The 21,874-nt window shown below is 43.3% G+C and overlaps 1 protein-coding gene across 4 annotated transcripts in view; it reads left to right on the forward strand.

The window, feature by feature from the left end:
- The first annotated feature begins 13,333 nt into the window (after positions 1–13,333).
- ALDH3A2 (aldehyde dehydrogenase 3 family member A2) overlaps positions 13,334–21,874 on the forward strand; it is a 29,266-nt gene continuing 20,725 nt past the window's right edge. The window contains exons 1-5 of one of the 4 annotated variants that reach the window (XM_054458467.2): positions 13,334–13,647; positions 13,798–13,959; positions 16,365–16,596; positions 17,771–17,856; positions 21,576–21,784. In XM_054458467.2, the coding sequence (XP_054314442.2) occupies positions 13,807–13,959; positions 16,365–16,596; positions 17,771–17,856; positions 21,576–21,784 (680 nt within the window). In that variant the 5' untranslated portion in view covers positions 13,334–13,647; positions 13,798–13,806. Of the gene's footprint in view, positions 13,648–13,797; positions 13,960–16,364; positions 16,597–17,770; positions 17,857–21,575; positions 21,785–21,874 lie in introns of those variants that run through there. The other 3 variants (XM_054458466.2, XM_063656235.1, XM_063656234.1) reach the window with 3 other exon arrangements.

Raw genomic sequence — 21,874 nt, forward strand, 5'->3', positions numbered from 1 at the left:
AGCGCTGGGATTACAGGCGTGAGCTACTGTGCCTGGCCCTAGATTTTATTGAAGTAAAATTCATATAACATAAAATTAACCCTTCCAAAACATTTTTATCATACCAAAAAGGAAACTCAGATTATTAACCTCTCACTCCCCATACCCCTCTCCCTGAGTTCCTGGCAACAACTAATCTGCTCTCTGTGCCTGTGGATTTACCTATTTTGGATGTTTCATAATGAAAGAATCATAGAACATGTGACCTTTTGAGTCTGGCTTTTTGAACTTGGCATGCATGATGGTTTTGCAATTCCTCTTTTTTTTTTTTTTTAAACAGAGTCTCACTCTGTCGCCCAGGCTGGAGTGCAGTGGCACGATCTCAGCTCACTGCAACCTCCGCCTCCCGGGTTCAAGTGATTCTCCTGCCTCAGCCTCCCGAGTAGCTGGGACTACAGGTGCGTGCCACCATGCCCTGCTCATTTTTGTATTTTTAGTAGAGACGGGGTTTCACCATGTTGGTTAGGCTGGTCTTGAACTCCTGACCTCGTGATCTACCCACCTCGGCCTCCCAAAGTGCTGGGATTACAGGTGTGAGCCACCATGCCTGGCCCGCGATTCCTCTATGTTGTAGCATGTCTCTCAAAACTTGATTCCTTTTTCTGGCTGAATAGTTTATTGTATGATATGCCACATGGTGTTTACTAATCAGTTGATGGACTTTTAGATTGTTTCTACTTTTTGGCTATTGTGAATAATGCTGCAGTAAATACTCGTGTACATGTTTTTGTTTGAACACCTGTTTTCACTCTTTTAAGTCTATACCTAGGAGTGGAATTACTGGGTTATATGACAATTCTATTTTTTCTTTCTTTTTTTTTTTTTTTTTTTTTTGAGACGGAGTCTTGCTCTCTTGCCCAGGCTGGAGTGCACTGGCGCTATCTTGGCTCACTGCAAGCTCCACCTCCCGGGTTCACACCATTCTTCTGCCTCAGCCTCCTGAGTAGCTGGGACTACAGGTGCCTGCCACCATGCCTGGCTAATTTTTCGTATTTTTAGTAGAGACAGGGTTTCACTGTGTTAGCCAGGATGGTTTCAATCTCCTGATCTCATGATCCGCCTGCCTTGGCCTCCCAAAGTGCTGGGATTACAGGCGGATAATTCTATTTTTTTTGAGGAACTGCCAAAATGTTTCCCATGGTGGCTGCACCATTCTTCATTGCCACCAGCAGTGTATGAGGTTTCCAGTTTCTCCACATCCTTGCTAACACTTGTGATTTTCTTTTTGATTTTAGTTATATCATACTAATGGGTGGGAAGTGGTGTCTCATTGTGATTACTAGAGATCACACACTACTAATGATGCCAAGCCTATTTTCTGAAATACTTCAGAAATTCAGATACACATAAAGAAAGGAATTATGTATTAGAAAAGGAATAAATGAAGGTAAAATATTTTATCTTTCTTATTTTTAATTGATAAAAGATATATGAAAATAGTAGCAACAATGTATTTGGTTATTACAGCTTGTGCATAGCTAAAATGAAGGATAACAGTGTTATAAGGGTCAAGAGGGAGGAACTGAGAATATTCTAAGGCACTTGCATGACCCATGAAGAAGAATAGTGTTATTCAAAAGTGGAATTAGGTTAGTTGTAAATGCATATTGCGAACTCTAGGACAACTAATGAAAAAGCTTTTAAAAAGTAATATAATCAATATGCTAAGAGAAGAAAGAAAATAGAATCTCATAAAATGCTCAGTTAAAACCACAATGGAAGAAAGAAAGTAACAAGGACAACAAATAGAAAAGTGGGCAGGGCGCAGTGGCTCACACCTGTAATCCCAGCACTTTGGGAGGCTGAGGTGGGCAGATCACGAGGTCAGGAGATAGAGAACATCCTGGCTAACACGGTGAAACCCCGTCTCTACTAAAAATACAAAAAATTAGCCAGGCGTGGTGGCGGGCGCCTGTAGTCCCAGCTACTTGGGAGGCTGAGGCAGGAGAATGGCATGAACCCGGGAGGCAGAGCTTGCAGTGAGCCGAGATCGCGCCACTGTACTCCAGCCTGGGCAACAGAGCGAGACTCCATCTCAAAAAAAAAAAAACAAAAAACAAAAAACAAAAAAATAGAAAAGGTAACATATACAGATACTAATCTCACTATACCAATAATGACACCTTTTCTTTGAAAAATAAAAACACTTAAAATGAGAATAGAAGGAAAGTGCCTCAAAATGATAAAAGCCATATATGTCAAACCTCCAGCTAAGATCATACTCAATGGTGAAAGACTAAAAGCTTTTCCCCTAAGATCAGGAACAAGACAAAAATGTCTGCTTTCCCCACTTCTATTCACAATACTATTGAAAGTTTAAGATGGTGCAATTAGGCAACAAAAAGAATAAAAGGCATTTACATTGGAAAGGAAGGAGTAAAATTACCTGTGTTCAAAAATAACATGATCTTATATGTATAAAACCCTTAACATTCCACAAAACCATTAGACCCAATTAACAAATTCAGAAGGCACAGGATGCAAATCACAACACACAAAATGAGTTGCATTTCTATACACTAGCAATGAATGATCCCAAAAAGAAATTAAGAAAACAATTCCATTTTTAATAGCATCAAAAAGAATCAAATGCATAGGAATAAATTTACCATGGAGGCAATAGACTTGTACACTAAAAACTATAAAACATAATTGAAAGAAATTAAAGAAGACATAAATAAATGGAAAGACAACCCATACTCATGCACATGAAGACTTAATACTGTTAAGATAACAATATTACCAAAAGCGATTTAAAGATTCAATGCAATCTCTATCAAAATCCCTAAGACATATTGCAGAAATAGAAAAATCGACCCTAAAATACATATGGAATCTCAATGGACCCAAACAGCCAAAAATGTCTGACAAAGAAGAACAAAGTGAAAGGACTCAGATTGCTTGATTCCAAAACAAACTACAAAGCTACATAATCACAACAGTGTGGTATTGGCATAAAGACACATCTATGGACAGAATTGGGAATGCAGAAATGAACCCCTGCATATATGGTCAAATGACTTAAACAAGGGTGCCAATACCATTCAATGGGAAAAGGAAAGTCTTTTCATCAAATTGTGCTGGGAAAACTGGATATCCACATAGAAAAGAATGAAGTTGATCCCCTATTTACGATATATAAATATTAGCTTAAAAGTGATCAGTCTGGGTACAGTGGCTCACACCTATAATCCCAGCACTTCGAAAGGCCAAGATGGACTGATTGCTTGAGCCCAGGAGTTCAAGACCAGCCTGCAATATGGCAAAACCCTGTCTCTACAAAAAATACACACACACACACACACACACACACACACACACACACAAAAGGTGTGGTGATGTGTGCCCGTAGTCCCAGCTACTCAGGAGGCTGAGGTGGGAGGATCACCTGAGCCTGGGAGGTGAAGGCTGCAGTGAGTTCTGATTGCACCACTGTACTCCAGGGTGACTGAGTGAGACCCTATATCAAAAAAAAAAAAAAAAAAGTGATCAAAGACCTAAACATAAGAGCAAACACTAAGCCTGCCAGAAGAAAACATAAGGGGAAATCCGGATTTGGCAGCGATTACTTGGATATGCACAAGCAACAACAACAAAATAGATAAACAGGACTTCATCAAAATTAGAAACGTTTGTGCATAAAAGGACACTATTAATAATATAAACAGGTAACCTTCTGAATGGGAAAAGGTATTTGCATAGCATATATCTGATAAGGGATTTATGTTCGGACATAAATTCTTAACAACTCACAAGAACAAAATATACAGACAGCCTAATTCAAAACTAGGCATATGGCTGGGGAAGGTGGCTCACATCTGTAATCCCAGTACTTTGGGAGGCCGAGGCAGGTGGATCACTTGAGGTCAGGAGTTCAAGAACAGCCTGGCCAACATGGTGAAACCCCATCTCTACTAAAAACACAAAAATTAGCTGGGCATGGTGGCAGGCACCTGTAATCTCAGCTACTCAGGAGGCTGAGGCAGGAGAATCACTTAAACCTGGGAGGCGGAGGTTGCAGTGAGCCAAGATCACGCCACTGCACTCCAGCCTGGGTGACAGAGCGAGACTCTGTCTCAAAAACAAAAAACAAAAAAACTAGGCATAGGACTTGAACAGACATTTCTCCAGAGAAGATAAATAGCTAACCAGGGCATGAAAATATTCTCTCTGCATCACTAGTCATTAGGGAAATGCAAATCCAATGAGACATTACTTTATACTTATTATAGGGGTCATTATAGAAAGAAAACAGAAAGCAAGTTTTGGTGAGAATGTGGAGAAATTGGAACTATTGTACACTGCTGATGGGAATGTAAAATGGTGCAACCACTATAGAAAATAGTATGTGAGATCTTTAACAAATATAGAATTACGATATGCTGCAGGGACTCAAACAGATATTTGTACACCAGTGTTCACAGCAGCATTATTCACAATAGCCAAAAGGTAGAATCACCCCAAATGTCCATTTTGTAAATGGATAAACAAAATGTGGTATACTTACAATGGAATATTACTCAACCTTAAAAAGAAATGAAACTCTGATATATGCTACAGCATGGATGAACCTTAAAAACATTGTGCTAGGGCTGGTGTTGGTGTGGCTCTTGCCTATAATCTTAGCACTTTGGGAGATGGAGGCAGGAGGATCCCTTGAGCTCAGGAGTTTGAGACCAGCCTGGGCAAAATGGCGAGACCCTGTTTCTACAAAAAATTTTAAAATTACCCAGGTATGGTGGCACATGCTTGTGGTCCCAGCTACTCAGGAGGCTGAGGTGGGAAGATCACTTGTGCCTGGGAGGTTGAGGCTGCAGTAAGCCATGTTTGTGCCACTGTGCTCCAGTCAGGGTAACAGAGCAAGACCCTGTTTTCCCCTAAAAAGAAAACGTTGTGCTAGGGAAAATAAGCCATATGCAGGCCTATTATACAAGGACACTTGTACAAGTGTGCAAGGACACATCCTGTATGATTACACTTATGTGAGGTACCCAGAATAGTCAAAATCATAAAGTATAGAGGTTATTTACGGGATTGAAAGAGGGCAAGAGGGGAATTATTGTTTATGGGTACAATTTCTGTTTGGGATGATGAAAATGATGTAAAAGTGAATGATATTGATGGTTGCAGAACATTGTGAATGTACTTAATGTCACTGAATTGTGCACCTTAATGGTTAAAATAGTAAGTTTTATTTATCTATTTTATTTCAATAATAAAAATGCCTCACTTGGATCACAAACATCTACAAAATTCTATAGATAACATATTAGTCAAAACAAGCTGCATGCCTTCCTGCTAATATTAGGAACAAAGCAAGGATGTCCCCTCTCACCACTCATTTTCAACATCGTAACTGAAGTTTTAGCTAATGTAATAAGACAAATAAAGGAAATCTATACATATTAGGAAGAAAGAAATTAAGCTGCCTTTGTTCACAGATAACATGATTATCAAGGTAGAGCATCCCAAATAATCAACAAAAAAGATTTCTGGAACTAATAAGTGATTATAGCATGGTATCAGGATGAAAGTTATTATACAAAGTCAATTATTTTACCATACAATAGCAATGAACACTTTGGATTTGAAATTAAAATTAAAAACACCACTTACATTAACACCAAAAAGGGGGGGAAATACTTAGATATAAATCTAAATATATACAAGATCTATATGAGGAAAACTACAAAATTCTGATGTAAGAAACCAAAGGAGATGCAAATAAATGAAGAGACAGTCCATGTTCATGGAAATGAAGAGCTGAAGTTGAAAAGATGCCAGTTCTTCTCAACTTGATACATGGATTCAACACTCTCAATTAAAATCTAGCAGTTTATTTTGTGGATATTGACAAACTTGATTCTAAAGATGACATGGAAAAGCAAAAACCCAGAATAGCCAACACAATGTTGAAGAACAAAGTTGGTAGACTGACACTACCAACTACAGGATTTACCATAAAGGTAGAGTAAACACAATAATGTGGCATTAATGACTGAATAGACAAATAAATAGAACAGAATACAAAACTGAAAATGGATTCACACTAATACAGTCAACTAAGGGTTGACAAAGAAACAAAAGCAATTCAATGGAGAAGGGACAGCCTGTTTGACAAATGGTACTGAAACAACTAGATATCCACATGCCAAAAAACAAAACAAAACCAAAACCTAGAGAAAGATCTTGTATCTTTCTTTTCTTCCTGTCATGCATCACTATAAAACTCCTAGGATAACATAGGAGAACATCTAGGTGGCCTTGGGTTTGGCAATGACTTTTTAGATACAAAACCAAAAGCACAATTCATGAAAGAAAAAATTCATAAAATGGACTTCATTAAAATTTAAAACTTGCTCTGTAAAAAAACACTGTTAATAGAATGAAAAGACAAGCCAAGGATTATGAGAAAATCTTTGTAAAAACATCTTATATAAAAGACTATTTATCTAAAATATACAAATAACTCTTTAAACTCAACAATAAAAAGCAACCCAATTAAAAATGGTCTAAACAGACACCTCACCAAAGAAACTATACAGATGGCAAATAAAGATGTGTAAAGATACTCAACATTATGTGTCATCAGGGAAATGGCAATAAAACAATGAGATACCACTACACACCTATGAGAATGGCTAAAATCCAAAGCACTTACATCACCAAATGCTGGCAAGGATGTGGCACAGCAGGAACTCTCATATATTGGTAGGAATGCATGATGAATGGTACAGCCACTTTGGAAGAGTTTTGCAGTTTCTTACAAAGCTAAGCACAGGTCTCCAATAAGCACATATCAGCTATTTACCCAAATGAGTTGAAAACTTACATCCACATGTTTTATGTATTTTTTTGTATCTTTTATGTATATTTTACAATTTTGATCATTTTAAGTGAACAATTCAGTGGCATTAAGTACATTCACAATGTTGTGCAATCATCGCCACTATTTACCTCTAGAACTTTTTCATCATTCCAAATTGAAACTCTGCCCCCATCAAGCAGTAGCTCTGTTACCATAATCGCTTCCCTTGCCCCCTGCCCCAGCCCTTAGTAACCACTGTTCTACTTTCTGTTTCCATGAATTTGACTATTCTATCATGTAAATGGAATCATTTGTCTCCTTTTCATTTTATGTAATTTTGTCAAACTTCTCTTTTTGTATCTCTTACCTTTTGTTCTCATGCAACTTTCATCTCTATTAAGGTGGGCTTTTCTCTTCTCTTTCTTTCCTGAGTTTCAATTCGAGTTTGCCCTCTCCTGTTTTCTTATAATCTATTCTTTAATCCCTCACAGCCTTCCTTTGGGCTAACTCCTCCGCCCCCGCCCCCAAAGATCATGTGTCAGTGTCTTAAGAGATTGTGAGAATTACACATCAGAATGCTTCATCTTTTGTAAAGGTCTGTATCTCCTTTTTCCTTAGAGTTATATGCATGTGTGCGTGTGTGTAGTGTCTATGGTCCTGTGTTTGTTCTTTTCTATTACTGATCTGTGGACACGAACATTTATATTGGCATTTGCTGAAGAAGAGTGTGTTGAAAGTTAGGAGAGGTGTCCCAGGCAGTCTGAGGCTTCAATTCAGGTCTGTTGTCTTAAACACCTTTCATAAAATCTGCTATTCCCAGCTATGGAAATATGTGCAAATAGTCAATACACATGAAAAGGTACCCACCATGATTAGTCACTAGGGAAATGCAAGTTAACATCACAAGGAGATATCACTACAAGCTGGGTGCAGTGGCTCACACCTGTAGCCCCAGTACTTTGGGAGGCCAAGGCAGGTGGATCTCTTGAGCTCAGGAGTTCGAGACCAGCCTGGGAAACATGGCAAAACCCTGTCTCTACTAAAAATATAAAAATTAGCCAGGCATGGGGGCACGCACCTGTAATGCGAGCAACTAGGGAGGCTAAAGTGAGAGGATCACTTGAGCCCAGGAAGCAGAGGTTGCTGTGAACTGAGATCACACCACTGCACTCCTTTTTTTTTTTTTTTTTTTTTTGAGACAGAGTCTCAAAAAAAAAAAAAAAAAAAAAAAGAGAGAGATCACTATGCATCCACCAGAATGGGTAATTTTTTTTTTTAATCAAGTTTTAGAAAGGAGCTGCTAGACTGTGTGGTGGGGAATATAAACTGGCATAAAAACACTGAAAAATTATTTGGCCTCTAAAGTTAGACATGTATTTACTTTCGCCCAGAAATTCTATAGTGGTGATTGGGTAGGGGCCTAAGAGGAATGCTGGTAATGTTCTGGGTCATAGATACAGGTAGGTAAACTCTGTAATAATTTACTGTAGGCACTGTTTTGTATTTATGTAGTATCCAATGAAAATGTAATGAAATTTGGGCCAGAAGGCAGAAAGAACTCCTGGGTACACACTAACTACCTTAGTCCCCCTGAGGTTTAAATAATTAAAAGTGTCTGTTTCATCCTTGCCTTTAAGAAAACTCTCTCTGCTGACAACTGAGCAGATCAAAGATCTAAAGGTTGTGCTGGAGAAGGGTCATGGAGTAGATAACCCCCAATAAAAACAAAAACAAAAACTTCTTTTTTTTTTAGCTGAAAAAGGAGGATGGAAAAGTGTAGTGGGCAGGCATAGTAAAATCACTACAGTCTACTGCATTCCTGAAAGGAGTAGCTTGTGAGGACTCACCCCTTACCCCTATATCCTGCTGTGGTGATTTCATTACCCATAGCTACTTAAATCAATGAGTATATCATATTCAAAAGCTGAAGGGAGAATGCTTCAGCTTGGGAGTGTAGTAAAAGAATTCCCAGTCCTCTCTTTGGTTCCATAAATATATCACCTTGTTCTATTAAAGCACTTAGATGTGATTTTTAAATATGCCCAACAAAATGCCATCAGTTGATTTCTCTAACTAATAAAGAAAATGTTCAAGAGTTAGTAGTAAACTCTTGGTGATTATGCCATTAGAATCAGAGTACATCATTTGTAAGAAATTCTCAGCTAGGCACGGTGGCTCACGCCTGTAATCCCAGCACTTTGGGAGGCTGAGGCGGCGGATCATGAGGTCAGGAGTTTGAGACCAGCCTGACCAACATGGTGAAACCCTGTCTCTACTAAAAATACAAAAATTAGCTGGGCATGGTGGCACGTGCCTGTAATCCACCTACTCAGGAGGCTGAGACAGGAGAATTGCTTGAACCTGGGAGGTGGAGGTTGCAGTGAGCTAAGATTGCACCACTGCACTCCAGCCTAGGCGACAGAGTTAGACTCTGCCTCAAAAAAGAAAGAAAGAAAGAAATCCTCATATCTCATCCTCAGCAAAAGCAGCAGCTACTCAGCAATTAATTTGCCCTAGGTGAAACTGATTCCTGTTCTAATTCCACACTGGAATTCTGTTCATTATTTACATTTTTTTTTTAAATGGAAGCATGATTCATATCTCAATTTACCTAGTTCTTTACACAATATTTATTAGCTCAGCATTTAGAACTGGCTACTCTTTCAGATCAGATAAACATTCTTGGGTACACTCTGTGGCGGCCTTTGAGCTGATTTAAATATTGTTGCCACACGGTTCTAGATACTGATATTAGTTGGTTGGCTTCCTATGCACAAGCACTCCTCAGTTACTTACATAATTGAATTAAACACTTTGTATATGTTGGAGCTACTGCTTTTCTTTGTTATATAAGCCTGCTTGTCTTCTCACCTACTGTCTCCCAACTTTAACTATGGTATTTCCACATGGGCTGGATTTCTTTGTTTTTGTCCAAAGCAGGCAAGCGAGAAGTAGAAGTGAAGAAGAGTCTGATGGTCTTGCCAATTTCCTTGCTTCATCATGAATCTCCTTAAGCTTCAAATTACAGGCTGTTGAGAAAGCCACAAAAGTAGACAGTGCCAAGACACTAAGACTAGAGTATGTGAGAGTGTAGCATTCATTCATTCATTCACTCAATAAATACTTACTGAGCACCTACTGTGGACCAGATTCTATTCAAGGTACTAACATTACAGTGGACATGAACGACAAAGATCCTGACTTTGCAAGATATTCCAGTGAGGAAGACACATTAAAAACAACAAACAAACAGATACATTTATATTAAGAAAAATAAAACAGGGTCAGGGACAGAGAGTAGCAGAGACTGATATTTTAGACAGGGTGGTAAGGGAAGGCTTCTTTAGGGAGGTAATATTGAAGCAGCAATTGAATTAAGTGAGAATGATAGCTGGACACTACAGGCAAAGGAAACAGAATGAATGCAAAAGCCCTGGGCGGGGAACGTGTTTAGAATGCTCAGTAGTATACAGCAAGGGAGCCACTCTGGCTGGAACTCACTAAGTGGGAGAATCCTACAAAAAGAGGTTGAAGATGTAGCAGGGGCCAGGGCATTTAGGGCTTGTAGAATATGTGTAGAAAAATTCACATTTTGAATTTTATTTTAAACGTGAGGGGAGGCTGTTGGAAAGTTTTAAGCAGTGAATTAACATGATCAGGGTACCTTCAGACACCAACGGCTAGGTGGAGAACAGGCTACAGCAAAGTGTTATCAGAGTCCACTCATGAAAGATAAACTATCTAGTTATTTCATGCAGAGGGAATTTTAAGAGTAATAGATGTCAAAAAGAATAATGGGGTGACATCATAGATAAAAAAGCCGCTAAAAATACCCTTAGCTGGAACCAATGGAACTGCACCAGCTTCTGTGCCATTTGGAGACACTATCATTTTCATCCTCTGTCTACTAGAGAGGTGCCACCTTAACCATGGAAGGAATTCCTAGAGTAAAGAATAATCCTTCCTCCACTTTCACTACAGAAATGGCCAGCAACTGCCACACGATTGAATCCAGAAGCAGTAAGTTACTCTCCACCTCCTGCCTTCTGATTTCCTTGTAGTGCCCCCTACTGGCAGAAGCCAGCTGGCATGAGAGCCTGGGAAATGGGGTTCACACACTCTAGGTCCCTGCAGTAGAGTATAAAAGGGCAAGTGTAGAACTGAGAAATAACAATCTCTAGAATCAAGAGTAGAAGCAGGGGACCGGCGAGGTGGCTCACATCTGTAATCCCAGCACTTCGGGAGGCTGAGGGAGGGGGATCACTTGAGCCCAGGAGTCGGAGACCAGCCTGGGCAACATCGCAAGCCCCCATCTCTACAAAAAATACAAAAAAATTTAGCCAGGCATGGTGACACATACCTGTAGTCCCAGCTACTTGGGAGGTGGAGGTGGGAGGATCACTTGAGCCTGGGGGCTGGAGGCTGCAGTGAGCCATGATCATGGCCACTGCACTTCAGCCTGGGTGACAAGAGTGACACCTTGTCTCAAAAAAAAAAACAAAAAAAACCAGAAGAGTAGAAGCAGGGAAACCATCAGGACGCCCGGCCTGCTTTTTCTTTTTCATTTTTTTCCCCTCAGCTGTGGTAATTTAGCCAATTCAAAGGCCTTGTTCTCCATAATTTCAACTTTCCTTCAGATTTGACCAAGTCAAGTAGAGCTGGTCAAACCCAATGGGAAAAAGACCAAAACAACAACAACAGAAACAAAGAAACAGTTAAGCAAAAGAAACGATCGCACAATTTGTATTATTGAGCGCTCTAATGGTAAGGAGAAATTAAGACCAGCTGGTTGTTAATCCTAACTTTAGTCACCAAGGAGAGTTTCCAAGACAAAACTCCAATTCAGGTGCTTACCTAGGAATAGGGTCCAGGCTCAAGACTGCTCTTTACCATTTTAGAAGGAGGAAAAAACTCAGACTCACCTTCCCTGCTGGAAGCCAGATGAAATTCCAGAAAGGAGTTGCCTCCCCTCCATCGTCACGGAAGCAGGAAAACGCACCTTCTTTGTTGCGAGTAAGTAAAACTGCAGAAAAAGAGGAGTACAGCAAAATAAACTTTAGATCTCAACCAAATTTTGGGAGATCAGAGATTCTCTGGAGTGGGGAGCTCCCAGGCCTCAGCAAATTGTCCTGTTTGAGCAATAAAAATAGCCCAAGCTGGTACCAAGCACTGATAGATTTGTCAAAGGTCAGCGCCACCTCCACTCAGAGTCACTTCCTTTGGCTGCCAGTCTGTAAACCAAAACCAGCTCTCAATCAATTTGGAAGTTTATTTTGCCAAGGTTAAGGACATGCTTGGGAGGGAGGTCTGTGCCTTTATCTAAAGATGATCTTGAGGGCTTCAATATTTAAAAGTGAGGAGGGGGATGGAGGGGAAAGAGGGAGAACACGGTCATTACTGAATCCACACATTGCACAAACAGAAAAAGGAACAGGCAGGGAAATAGTCAATTATGTATTTGCCTCCTGCTCTGTAAATCAGCACTTCAGTAAGATAAGGTGAGGACAGAGCAGCTACCTATGGGGACATTTAACCTTTCATCTGTAGCTATCTGCTTAGGAACATAGAGAAAGGCAGTTTCTTGCATGACTCAGCTTTCTGCTTAATTTTTTCCTTTTGGCATAGTGAATTGGGCTCCCATGGTTTTTGTTGTTTTGTATATAAGTGTTCATTTGGGCCAGGGCCCCAAGTTATTTTCTTTTCACAAATATACCCTTTGGAGTTCAGAGGAAAGGCTGGGATTAGAGCCTTATGTGAGCACCATTCATGGGATTACACGAGGGAGTGGCTGTGAAAAGAGGGTCCCCGGACTAAGCCCTGGGCACCTGAACAACTGAGAGGTCAGGGAGGGGAGAAAAACCCAGCAAAGGAAACCCCAGAGGACCCGGCCAGTGAGCTAAAAACAAAAGTGCAGAAGAGTGCAGGGAAATGGTAAAAAAGGGAAAGCTTTCCACAAGACAGGACCGATCAGCTGAGCCAACTGCTGCTGAGTAGAGTGATGAGAGCTGGTCTCTCGCCCGAAAGGCAATAAGGCGGGAGGGGGAAATCTGAGGGCAGCGGGTTCTCTCTTGGGAGCGGGAACACGGAACGATGCGCAGCGAGGCAAATGCAGGCTGGGGAGAAGCTTTGAGTAACGGACGTGCGAGGATGATGCTTGTGCAAGAAGGAAATGACCGCTGTCCCGGCTCCGCGGGAGACGAACCCCGGCTTCCCGCCCTCAGGGACTAGGTCTCCAGGGAACTGGGACGGTCAGTGCCGGTCAAGTCGAGGCAGCTTCTCGCTGAAGGAAGAAGCAGGGGACAGGGAAGCGAAATGGGGAGCGCTAGGCCTCCAACTCCGTCCATCTGGCCATGTTTGAAGAGCCACAAAATGGAGGAGGGAACCCCTCAGAGCGTGCCAGAGCGGAGACGGCTCTCCGTCGCAGTCGGGGCGCTTCCGGCCGGGCGCCCTCCGCCTGCTCCTCCAGGATTCCTCTTCGCCCTTTCTGGAGCCGCCCCGGGGCGCTCTCAGCAGGATGGCCAACACCTTCCCTCCATCCCTACACCCCGGCGCCCCCAGGCCCGTGGCCGCGCCTGGCTCCCGCACTGCTCACTCCACCCCCTACATCCCAGCCAGCTGCCACAGCCGGGGAGAGGGCGGGGGCCGCGTGGGCGAGGCCGTGGACAGCGGCTGTCACGTGGGCCGCCCAGGCCAATAGGGGTGAGGCTTTGGGTCGAGCTCACTCCTCCGCCGGCGCCTCGGACTGGCAGTGGGACTAGGCGGGCGTCGAGGTCGCGGCTGAGCGAGCGAGCCCTGGGCGAGTGAGTTGTGGCTGTGGGTTGACGGTGGGGACACCCCCCGGAGGGAGGCGGAGGGAAGGGAGGCGAGGCCTTGCACCTGCATGCTTCCCGCCGCCCACGCCCCAGCGCCCCCCACGCCCCAGCGCCCCCCGACCGTGCATTTCTCTGCAGGACCAGGCCATGGAGCTCGAAGTCCGGCGAGTCCGACAGGCGTTCCTGTCCGGCCGGTCGCGACCTCTGCGGTTTCGGCTGCAGCAGCTGGAGGCCCTGCGGAGGATGGTGCAGGAGCGCGAGAAGGATATCCTGGCGGCCATCGCCGCCGACCTGTGCAAGGTACGCACGCGTGCGGCGGGGTGTGGGGAAGCTGGCCCCCGCTGCGCACTTGTGGACTGGAGCTTCGGCTGGGCTTTGTTTTTGTTTTTACATTTCGGATTACTCCAGCACTGGGAGTATGATCTCCAGCAATACAGATAAAGCTAAAGTTCCCGCAGACTTTCCCGGTCCTCTAGCACTCAGAAGGGCATATGTTACCTAGCCTCTGTGGTTGCTTTTCTGCCTTTTCTATTCTTGTCCATTTTTCTGTTACATTTGTGGTTCTTTTCCTTATGATGTGTAGGAACTCTTTGTATATTCTGGATTTAAGTAATTTGTCAATTTCTCATATTGTGGATACTTTCTTTGGGTTTCTTTTCTTTTTTTTTTTTTAAGCCAAACTTAGCAGTGGGAGAGTTATATACCAACTTGAGTAACTAATATTAATAAGTTCTGAATAACCCATTACCATCAGACCAGCCGCTGGGTCTGTTTCTTGCCTTTTATCTTTGTTTATGGTTTCTTTGTTAGACAGAGTTTTGTTTTTAAGTTATAGTTGCACTCAAATTTTTCTTCATAACTTTGTGTATTATTAGGTCATTTCTCCTCAAATTTTAATGCACTAACAGTCACCTGGGGATCTTGTTAAAATGCAGATTATGGTTCAGTACGTCGGGGGTGGGATCTGAGATTCCAAGTTTCTAACAAGGTCCCCAGTGATATCATATGCCTCTTTTGGAAGCACGCTTTGTGTAGCAAAGTTTTTATTGTTTTGATTTGTGTGTGTGGTTTTTTTGTTTGTTTGCTTGTTTTGTTTTGCTTTTAAGACGGAGTCTCACTGTGTCTTCCAGGCCGGAGTGCAGTGGTGCGATCTCGGCTCACTGCAACCTCCACCTCTTGGGTTCAAGCGATTCTCTTGCCTCAGCCTCCTCAGTAGCTGGGATTACAGGCATGCGCCACCACGCCCGGCTAATTTTTGTATTTTTAGTAGAGATGGAGTTTCACCATGTTGACCAAGCTGGTCCTGAACTCCTGGCCTCAAGTGATCCGCCTGCCTGGGCCTCCCAAAGTGCTGGGATTACAGGTGTGAGCCACCACCCCTGGCCTGTGGTAGCAAAGTTTTAAGTAGTGTTTTAGGGTGTAAGTATATTCCTGTATGTTTTCTGATAATATTGTTACTTTTTTTTTTTTTTAAAGAGACAGGGTCTCCCTTTGTTACCCAGGCAGTGACTCAATCATAACTCACTGCAGCCTCCAACTCCTAGGCTCAAGCAGTCCTCCTGCTCCAACCTCCCAGATACTAGGACTACAAGCATGAGGCTATCATCTTTTTTTTTTTTTTTTTTTTTTTGAGGCAGAGTCTTGCTCTTTGGCCCAGGCCAGACTGCAGTGGCGCTCTCTTGGCTCACTGCAAGCTCCGCCTCCCGGGTTCACACCATTCTCCTGCCTCAGCCTCCCAAGTAGCTGGGACTACAGGCGCCCGCTACCGTGCCCAGCTAATTTTTTGTATTTTTAGTAGAGATGGAGTTTCACCGTGTTAGCCAGGATGGTCTCGATCTCCTGACCTCGTGATCCGCCCGCCTCAGCCTCCCAAAGTGCTGGGATTATAGGCGTGAGCCACCATGCCTGGCCTATCATCTTGTTTTTACTTTTTATTTGCATTACATGTGTAGCAAGGCTTTGCTCTGGGTTTGTGATTTTTCCCTTCCCCACAATCCCCTCTATCGAAGATTATTTTAATAAGTCGTAATAGTGGTAGTACTAGTAGCAACTATAAAATTTATTTTAGAGTACTTTTGGTGGAAAGGGGCTGTGATATTAAATAAACAAGATGGGGTAATTAAGATTCTAAAAAGTCTGTGTCATTTAATCATACTTGAAGAACTAAATGTTTGTGTGAGTATGTGTGTATATAGGATGACTCAAGAAATACAATAAGTTCCCTGTCCTCAAGAGTTTTAAACTTGGTTGGGAAACAGAACATACACAGATGAAATGTGAGTGATAGTTATAAACCAGTGTGTTAAGGATGAATATTAAGATGCAGGTCAAAAGCATGATTGCTGTAATATATAAAGTGTGTTCAGAGCAGATCTTTATTATTCAAGGAAATCTTCCTGAAAGAGGTAATATTTAAGCCTGGCTTTTAAAGGGTGTGGATTACTAAAGAAGGATTTACTAGTGGTATTCTACTAGTGTTACTACTCCCTGAAATAATCTTTGATTTTTTTAAAAGAAATATATTAGAGAATTAGCAAGCCCTTATCAGGGGTGTGAAGGGTGCAAAAGGAGTCTGAATGGCAAACAGCTAGTCTGATAATGCCAGTTGTTGTCACTGCAAGTGTACCTGGCTTGAGTGTTTTGACATTCGGGGCCAAGTGTATCATACTTACTCTGCAAGATTAACTGTGATTCTCTTACAACAGAGTGAATTCAATGTGTACAGTCAGGAAGTCATTACTGTCCTTGGGGAAATTGATTTTATGCTTGAGAATCTTCCTGAATGGGTTACTGCTAAACCAGTTAAGAAGAACGTGCTCACCATGCTGGATGAGGCCTATATTCAGCCACAGCCTCTGGGAGTGGTGCTGATAATCGGAGCTTGGAATTACCCCTTTGTTCTCACCATTCAGCCACTGATAGGAGCCATCGCTGCAGGTCTGGTGCCAGCTTATGTCTATATACCTTTTTAGGGAGGCTTATTTTCTTATTTTTTTTCTCTCCCTTTCTCTCTCTCTAGTTTTTTCTCTGTCTTTCTCTTTAACGCCATTAAGGACTTTTGCCCTTACCTAACCTTGGCAAGGAAAGGGTAGAATTCTGTATGTTTTTATTCTTGCTACTGAAACTGTGACCATAATCCTGAAAATTGTCTCTCAAGTTATTAGAATCTGTAGGCACTTTTTCTCCATTTCCTCTCCCCCTTTTTTTGGCCTTCGTATCCTGCTATCGCCTGTCTTTTTCTCATATGCACCCTAATGTCTTATCTGTCACCATAGAGGTTGTAAAATCATGAAGACCTGTTGGCCTAGCATCTGTTCTTTTTTTTTTTTTTTTTTTTTTTTTATTATTATTATTATACTTTAGGTTTTATGGTACATGGAGGCTTATTTTCTTATATTAATTGGAAATTAAGGATAGTGGCTAATTAAATACATTTACTTTGGTGATTTGCCTTTATTTACACCACCAGTGTACTGAGACTTCATACATACCATACATATTTTTAAATGGGCTGCTGAGGAGATTTGTGTGGCTATGTTTTGAAGCACCTGGGGAATGAACCTGTGGGAGTGTAAAGGTGTCTGAGTCAACAGGCCCAGGAGTTTGGAGTCAGGCATCCATGTTCTAATATGGTTTCAGTTGCTGGCCCTGGCTTTGGATGAACCATTTGATTCTGTCTGACCAATTTCTTCATTCAAATAAAGACTATGAGAGTAATGCTAGCTTGGGTGTATAGCAAATGCCAGGAGATTAATTTCTCACTTTGCAGGATCCAGGTAGAGAGATGTATATTGAAATGGCTCACTTGCCCAATAATTCCAGAGCAGAAAGGACAATCTAAGGGCAGAAGTGGGAGAAAAGCGATAGAAAGCTGGAGGAGTGGGAAAGGCTGATGGAACCCATTGTCAGTGACCTGAAGATGAGGACAGCTAAGGAGTTAGCCTTAGAAGAGAAAGTGAGATGAGCTCTTATGCTAATTATGAGGATATGCAGCATTGAGAGCTGCAGAAATAATTGGGAGTACCTAGCCTGTACTTCCCACTGAACATCATTTTGGTAGCTATTAAAGTTAAATATTAGATGATACTGTTCTGCTTTTTACTTTGTTTAGGAAATGCTGTAATTATAAAGCCTTCTGAACTGAGTGAAAATACAGCCAAGATGTTGGCGAAGCTTCTCCCTCAGTATTTAGACCAGGTAAGAATTTCTTGACCCATCTCCAACATATGTGTTTACTGTGGAAAACACACATTTGATTTTCTTGCTATTGCATGTTATTGCCGGCCAGGGACCCAACTGCAGTCTCTTTAAGCCTTGAACAGTTGGCTTAGCAAAACAAGTTCAGTTCCAAAATACATGGAGTGTATTTTGTGTGGAGTCACCCAGCTCTTGGGGTTACACAATATACGTAGGCCCATGGCTTCATGCCAAACAGATTCTGTCTGTTTGGGATTTTGGGTTAATTTTTGAGCTAACATGATTTTAGATGTTTTCATTTAATGGATTATTTAATGAGGGACTGGTACTGTGCTGGGTGCTGACATATTTCTGTTACTAACAATCTCTTTTGTTCTAACAAAATGTACTTTTCTATGATTATATAAGAGTACTTTTTTTTTTTTTTTTTGAGATGGAATCTTGCTCTGTCACCCAGGCTGTAGTGCTGTGGTGCGATCTCGGCTCACTGCAACCTTTGCCTCCTGGGTGCAAGCGATTCTTCTGCCTCAGCCTCCCAAGTAGCTGGGATTACAGATGTTGTGCCACCACGCCCAGCTAGTTTTTGTATTTTTGGTAGCGATGGGGTTTCACCATGTTGTTCAGGCTGGTCTCGAGCTCCTGACCTCAGGTGATCCGCCCACCTTGGCCTCCCAAAGTGCTGGGATTATAGGTGTGAGCCACTATGCCCGTGTGTCTGGAATTGGTGGGTTCTCGGTCTCACTGACTTCAAGAATGAAGCCGTGGACCCTCGCGGTGAGTGTTACAGTTCTTGAAGATGGTGTGTCCGGAGTTTGTTCCTTCTGATGTTCGGATGTGTTCAGAATTTCTTCCTTCTGGTGGGTTCGTGGTCTCGCTGGCTTCAGGAGTGAAGCTGCAGACCTTCGTGGTGAGTGTTACAGCTCTTAAGGCAGCACGTCTGGAGTTGTTTGTTCCTGCTGTCCGGAGTTGTTCATTCCTCCCAGTGGGTTTGTGGTCTCGCCGGCCTCAGGAGTGAAGCTGCAGACCTTCGCAGTGAGTGTTACAGCTCATAACGGCAGTGCGGACCCAGAGTGAGCAGCAGCAGCAAGATTTATTGCAAAGAGCGAAAGAACAAAGCTTCCACAGTGTGGAAGGGGACCCGAGCGGGTTGCCGCTGCTGGCTTGGGCAGCCTGCTTTTATTCCCTTATCTGGCCCCACCCACATCGTGCTGATTGGTCCATTTTATAGAGAGCTGATTGGTCCGTTTTGACAGGGTGCTGATTGGCGCGTTTACAATCCCTGAGCTAGACACAGAGTGCTGATTGGTGCGTTTACAATCCTTTAGCTAGACATAAAAGTTCTCCAAGTCCCCACTAGATTAGCTAGACACAGAGCACTGATTGGTGCATTTACAAACCTTGAGCTAGACAGAGTGCTGATTGGTGCTTTTACAATCCTCTAGCTAGACATAAAAGTTCTCCAAGTCCCCACTAGATTAGTTAGATACAGAGTGCTGATTGGTGTATCCACAAACCCCCAGCTAGACACAGAGTGCTGATTGGTGCATATACAATCCTCCGGCTAGACATTAAAGTTCTCCAAGTCCCCACCCGACTCCGGAGTCCAGCTGGCTTTGCCTAGTGGATGCTGCGCCGGGGCCGCGGGTGGAGCTGCCCGTCAGTCCCGCGCTGCGCACCTGCCCTCCTCAGCCCTTGGGCAGTCGATGGGACTGGGCGCTGTGGAGCAGGGGGCAGTGCCCATTGGGGAGGCTCGGGCAGCATGGGAGCCCACCAGGGGCAGGATGGGAGGCTTGGGCATGGCAGGCTGCAGGTCCCGAGCCCTGCCCTGCGGGGAGGCGGCTGAGGCCCTGCGAGAATTCGAGTGTGGCGCTGGTGGGACGGCACTGCTGGGGGACCTGGGGCGCCCTCCTCAGCAGCCGGCCTGGGTACTAAGCCCCTCATTGCCCAGGGCTGGCGGCGCCGGCCGGCCGCTCTGAATGTGGGGCCCGCTGAGCCCGCGCCCACCCGGAACTCGCTCAGCGCCATGCACAGCCCCAGTTGCCGCCTGCGCCTCTCCCTCCACACCTTCCCACAAGCAGAAGGAGCCGGCTCTGGCCTCGGCCAGCCCAGAGAAGGGCTCCCACAGTGCACCTGTGGGCTGAAGGGCTCCTCAAGCGCAGCTGGAGTGGGTGCCAAAGCCGAGGAGGTGCTGAGAGCGGGTGAGGGTTGCCCGCACACTGTCACCTCTCACCCAGCCTATAAGAGTACTTCTGCTTTCAAAAAAGACATGTCTGTGGCGTGAAAACATGCCACACATACACAAAAAGTGCCCTCCTGAACTAGAGGGTGGATCCTCACACTGACTTAACATGCTGGCATTTAAGAATATCAAGAACTGAATAAAGAAAACGATCTGCTGAACTGCGGGGTAGTTCATCTGTCTGAGTCAGAGGTTCTTATGCCTTCCTGGGGAGGAAGTTATGATGCCACAAAGAAATTGGCACTGCTGAGCTCTACATGCAGTTGCTACAGGGACGAGTCTTCATTTAGCTTTAAGTGAAGTACAGCTTAAAAATATCTTACCTGTATTCTGCACATCAACTTGTAATGGCTTGAGGCCAGTTCTGGTTCTTGGAATGACATCGTTCTCTTTGTTAGAACCATTTTGTTCTAATAGCTGTGATGATCCAATCAAGAAAGATGAAATGGAAGACAGTGAGATGTCAAGGATTGAATAGGACATAGAACCAGAAGATAGAGGTTGAAGGTACTGCTTTGCCCCTGACCAGGGGTAAATTCTTCAATAACTGACTCTGTCCAGATAAGGAGGATAATAATGCCCTACCAGCTTCAGTTACCGTGTTAGGGGATCAATAATATATGCTATGTAGATTAAGCCATAGAAAAGTTAAAGCTTGAAACATTTGTTGGGCAGCTGAACCATGAAGTGAATGAAACTAATTCGCCTTCAAGTGGAAACATGAGATCCACAAGCCACCTTTTACTTCACACTTCCACCTTGGAATCTTGAATACATCTGTCTTCCTTGCTTGCCATCTGTTCTCTTACTTTTCATGCTGTTATTGTCCAAGATGTTCTCTCTTAGAATAGCTGGTAAAGATAGCACAATGCATAGATGGGCTCAGTCCACAGAAGCTACGTGAATTCTCCCAGTAACAGATGAGGAAATTGAGGTTCAGAGATGTTCAGTAGCTTGCCTAAGGTTGCATAAGCTAGTGAGTGGCAGAGCCCTGATTCAAACCAGATACACTTCAAAAGCAAGCGCTCTCAGCTACTGTGCCGTGTATACCATTCATTCAGAATAGCGTGGGCTAAGCCCACTCTGTGTTGTGAGACAGAGAACATTCAGACTAAGACATGCATGACCTGTCCTGTGGGAGCCACTCTTCACCAGAGGCACTTCTGCACACACCCGCATCTCATGCATTTTCCCTGGTCAAATTCAACCATTTGTTCTCCTTAGTGTCTTTGTTGCTGAGCTCATGTAAAAAAACACTGGAGTCTCCAGGTTGGTTATATGTGGGTTCATGCTTCCCAGATGCCATTGGACTGTGTGTTCTCTTGTCCTTGGTCAGCTCCCTCTTCCATCCCTCACAGGGACTGGTCTTGACACTCTCTGGGTTTTACTGAATGTTACATGTTTATATTGAAGAGATTGCTGATGTTAGACGTTAGGATTAATTTGGCAGTGCAAGAGTTTGTGTTTCTCTTTCTTTCAGGATCTCTATATTGTTATTAATGGTGGTGTTGAGGAAACCACGGAGCTCCTGAAGCAGCGATTTGACCACATTTTCTATACGGGAAACACTGCGGTTGGCAAAATTGTCATGGAAGCTGCTGCCAAGCATCTGACCCCTGTGACTCTTGAACTGGGAGGGAAAAGTCCATGTTATATTGATAAAGATTGTGACCTGGACATTGTTTGCAGGTGAGTCTGGCTCTCTGATTTTCTGAGATTTTCCCAGCACAATGGAGACTTTTCCTGACAATGTTACTCTTTGTACTTGAACCCCATACC

Source organism: Pongo pygmaeus, chromosome 19 (genome assembly GCF_028885625.2).
Source record: "Pongo pygmaeus isolate AG05252 chromosome 19, NHGRI_mPonPyg2-v2.0_pri, whole genome shotgun sequence".
Lineage (NCBI taxonomy): Eukaryota > Metazoa > Chordata > Mammalia > Primates > Hominidae > Pongo > Pongo pygmaeus.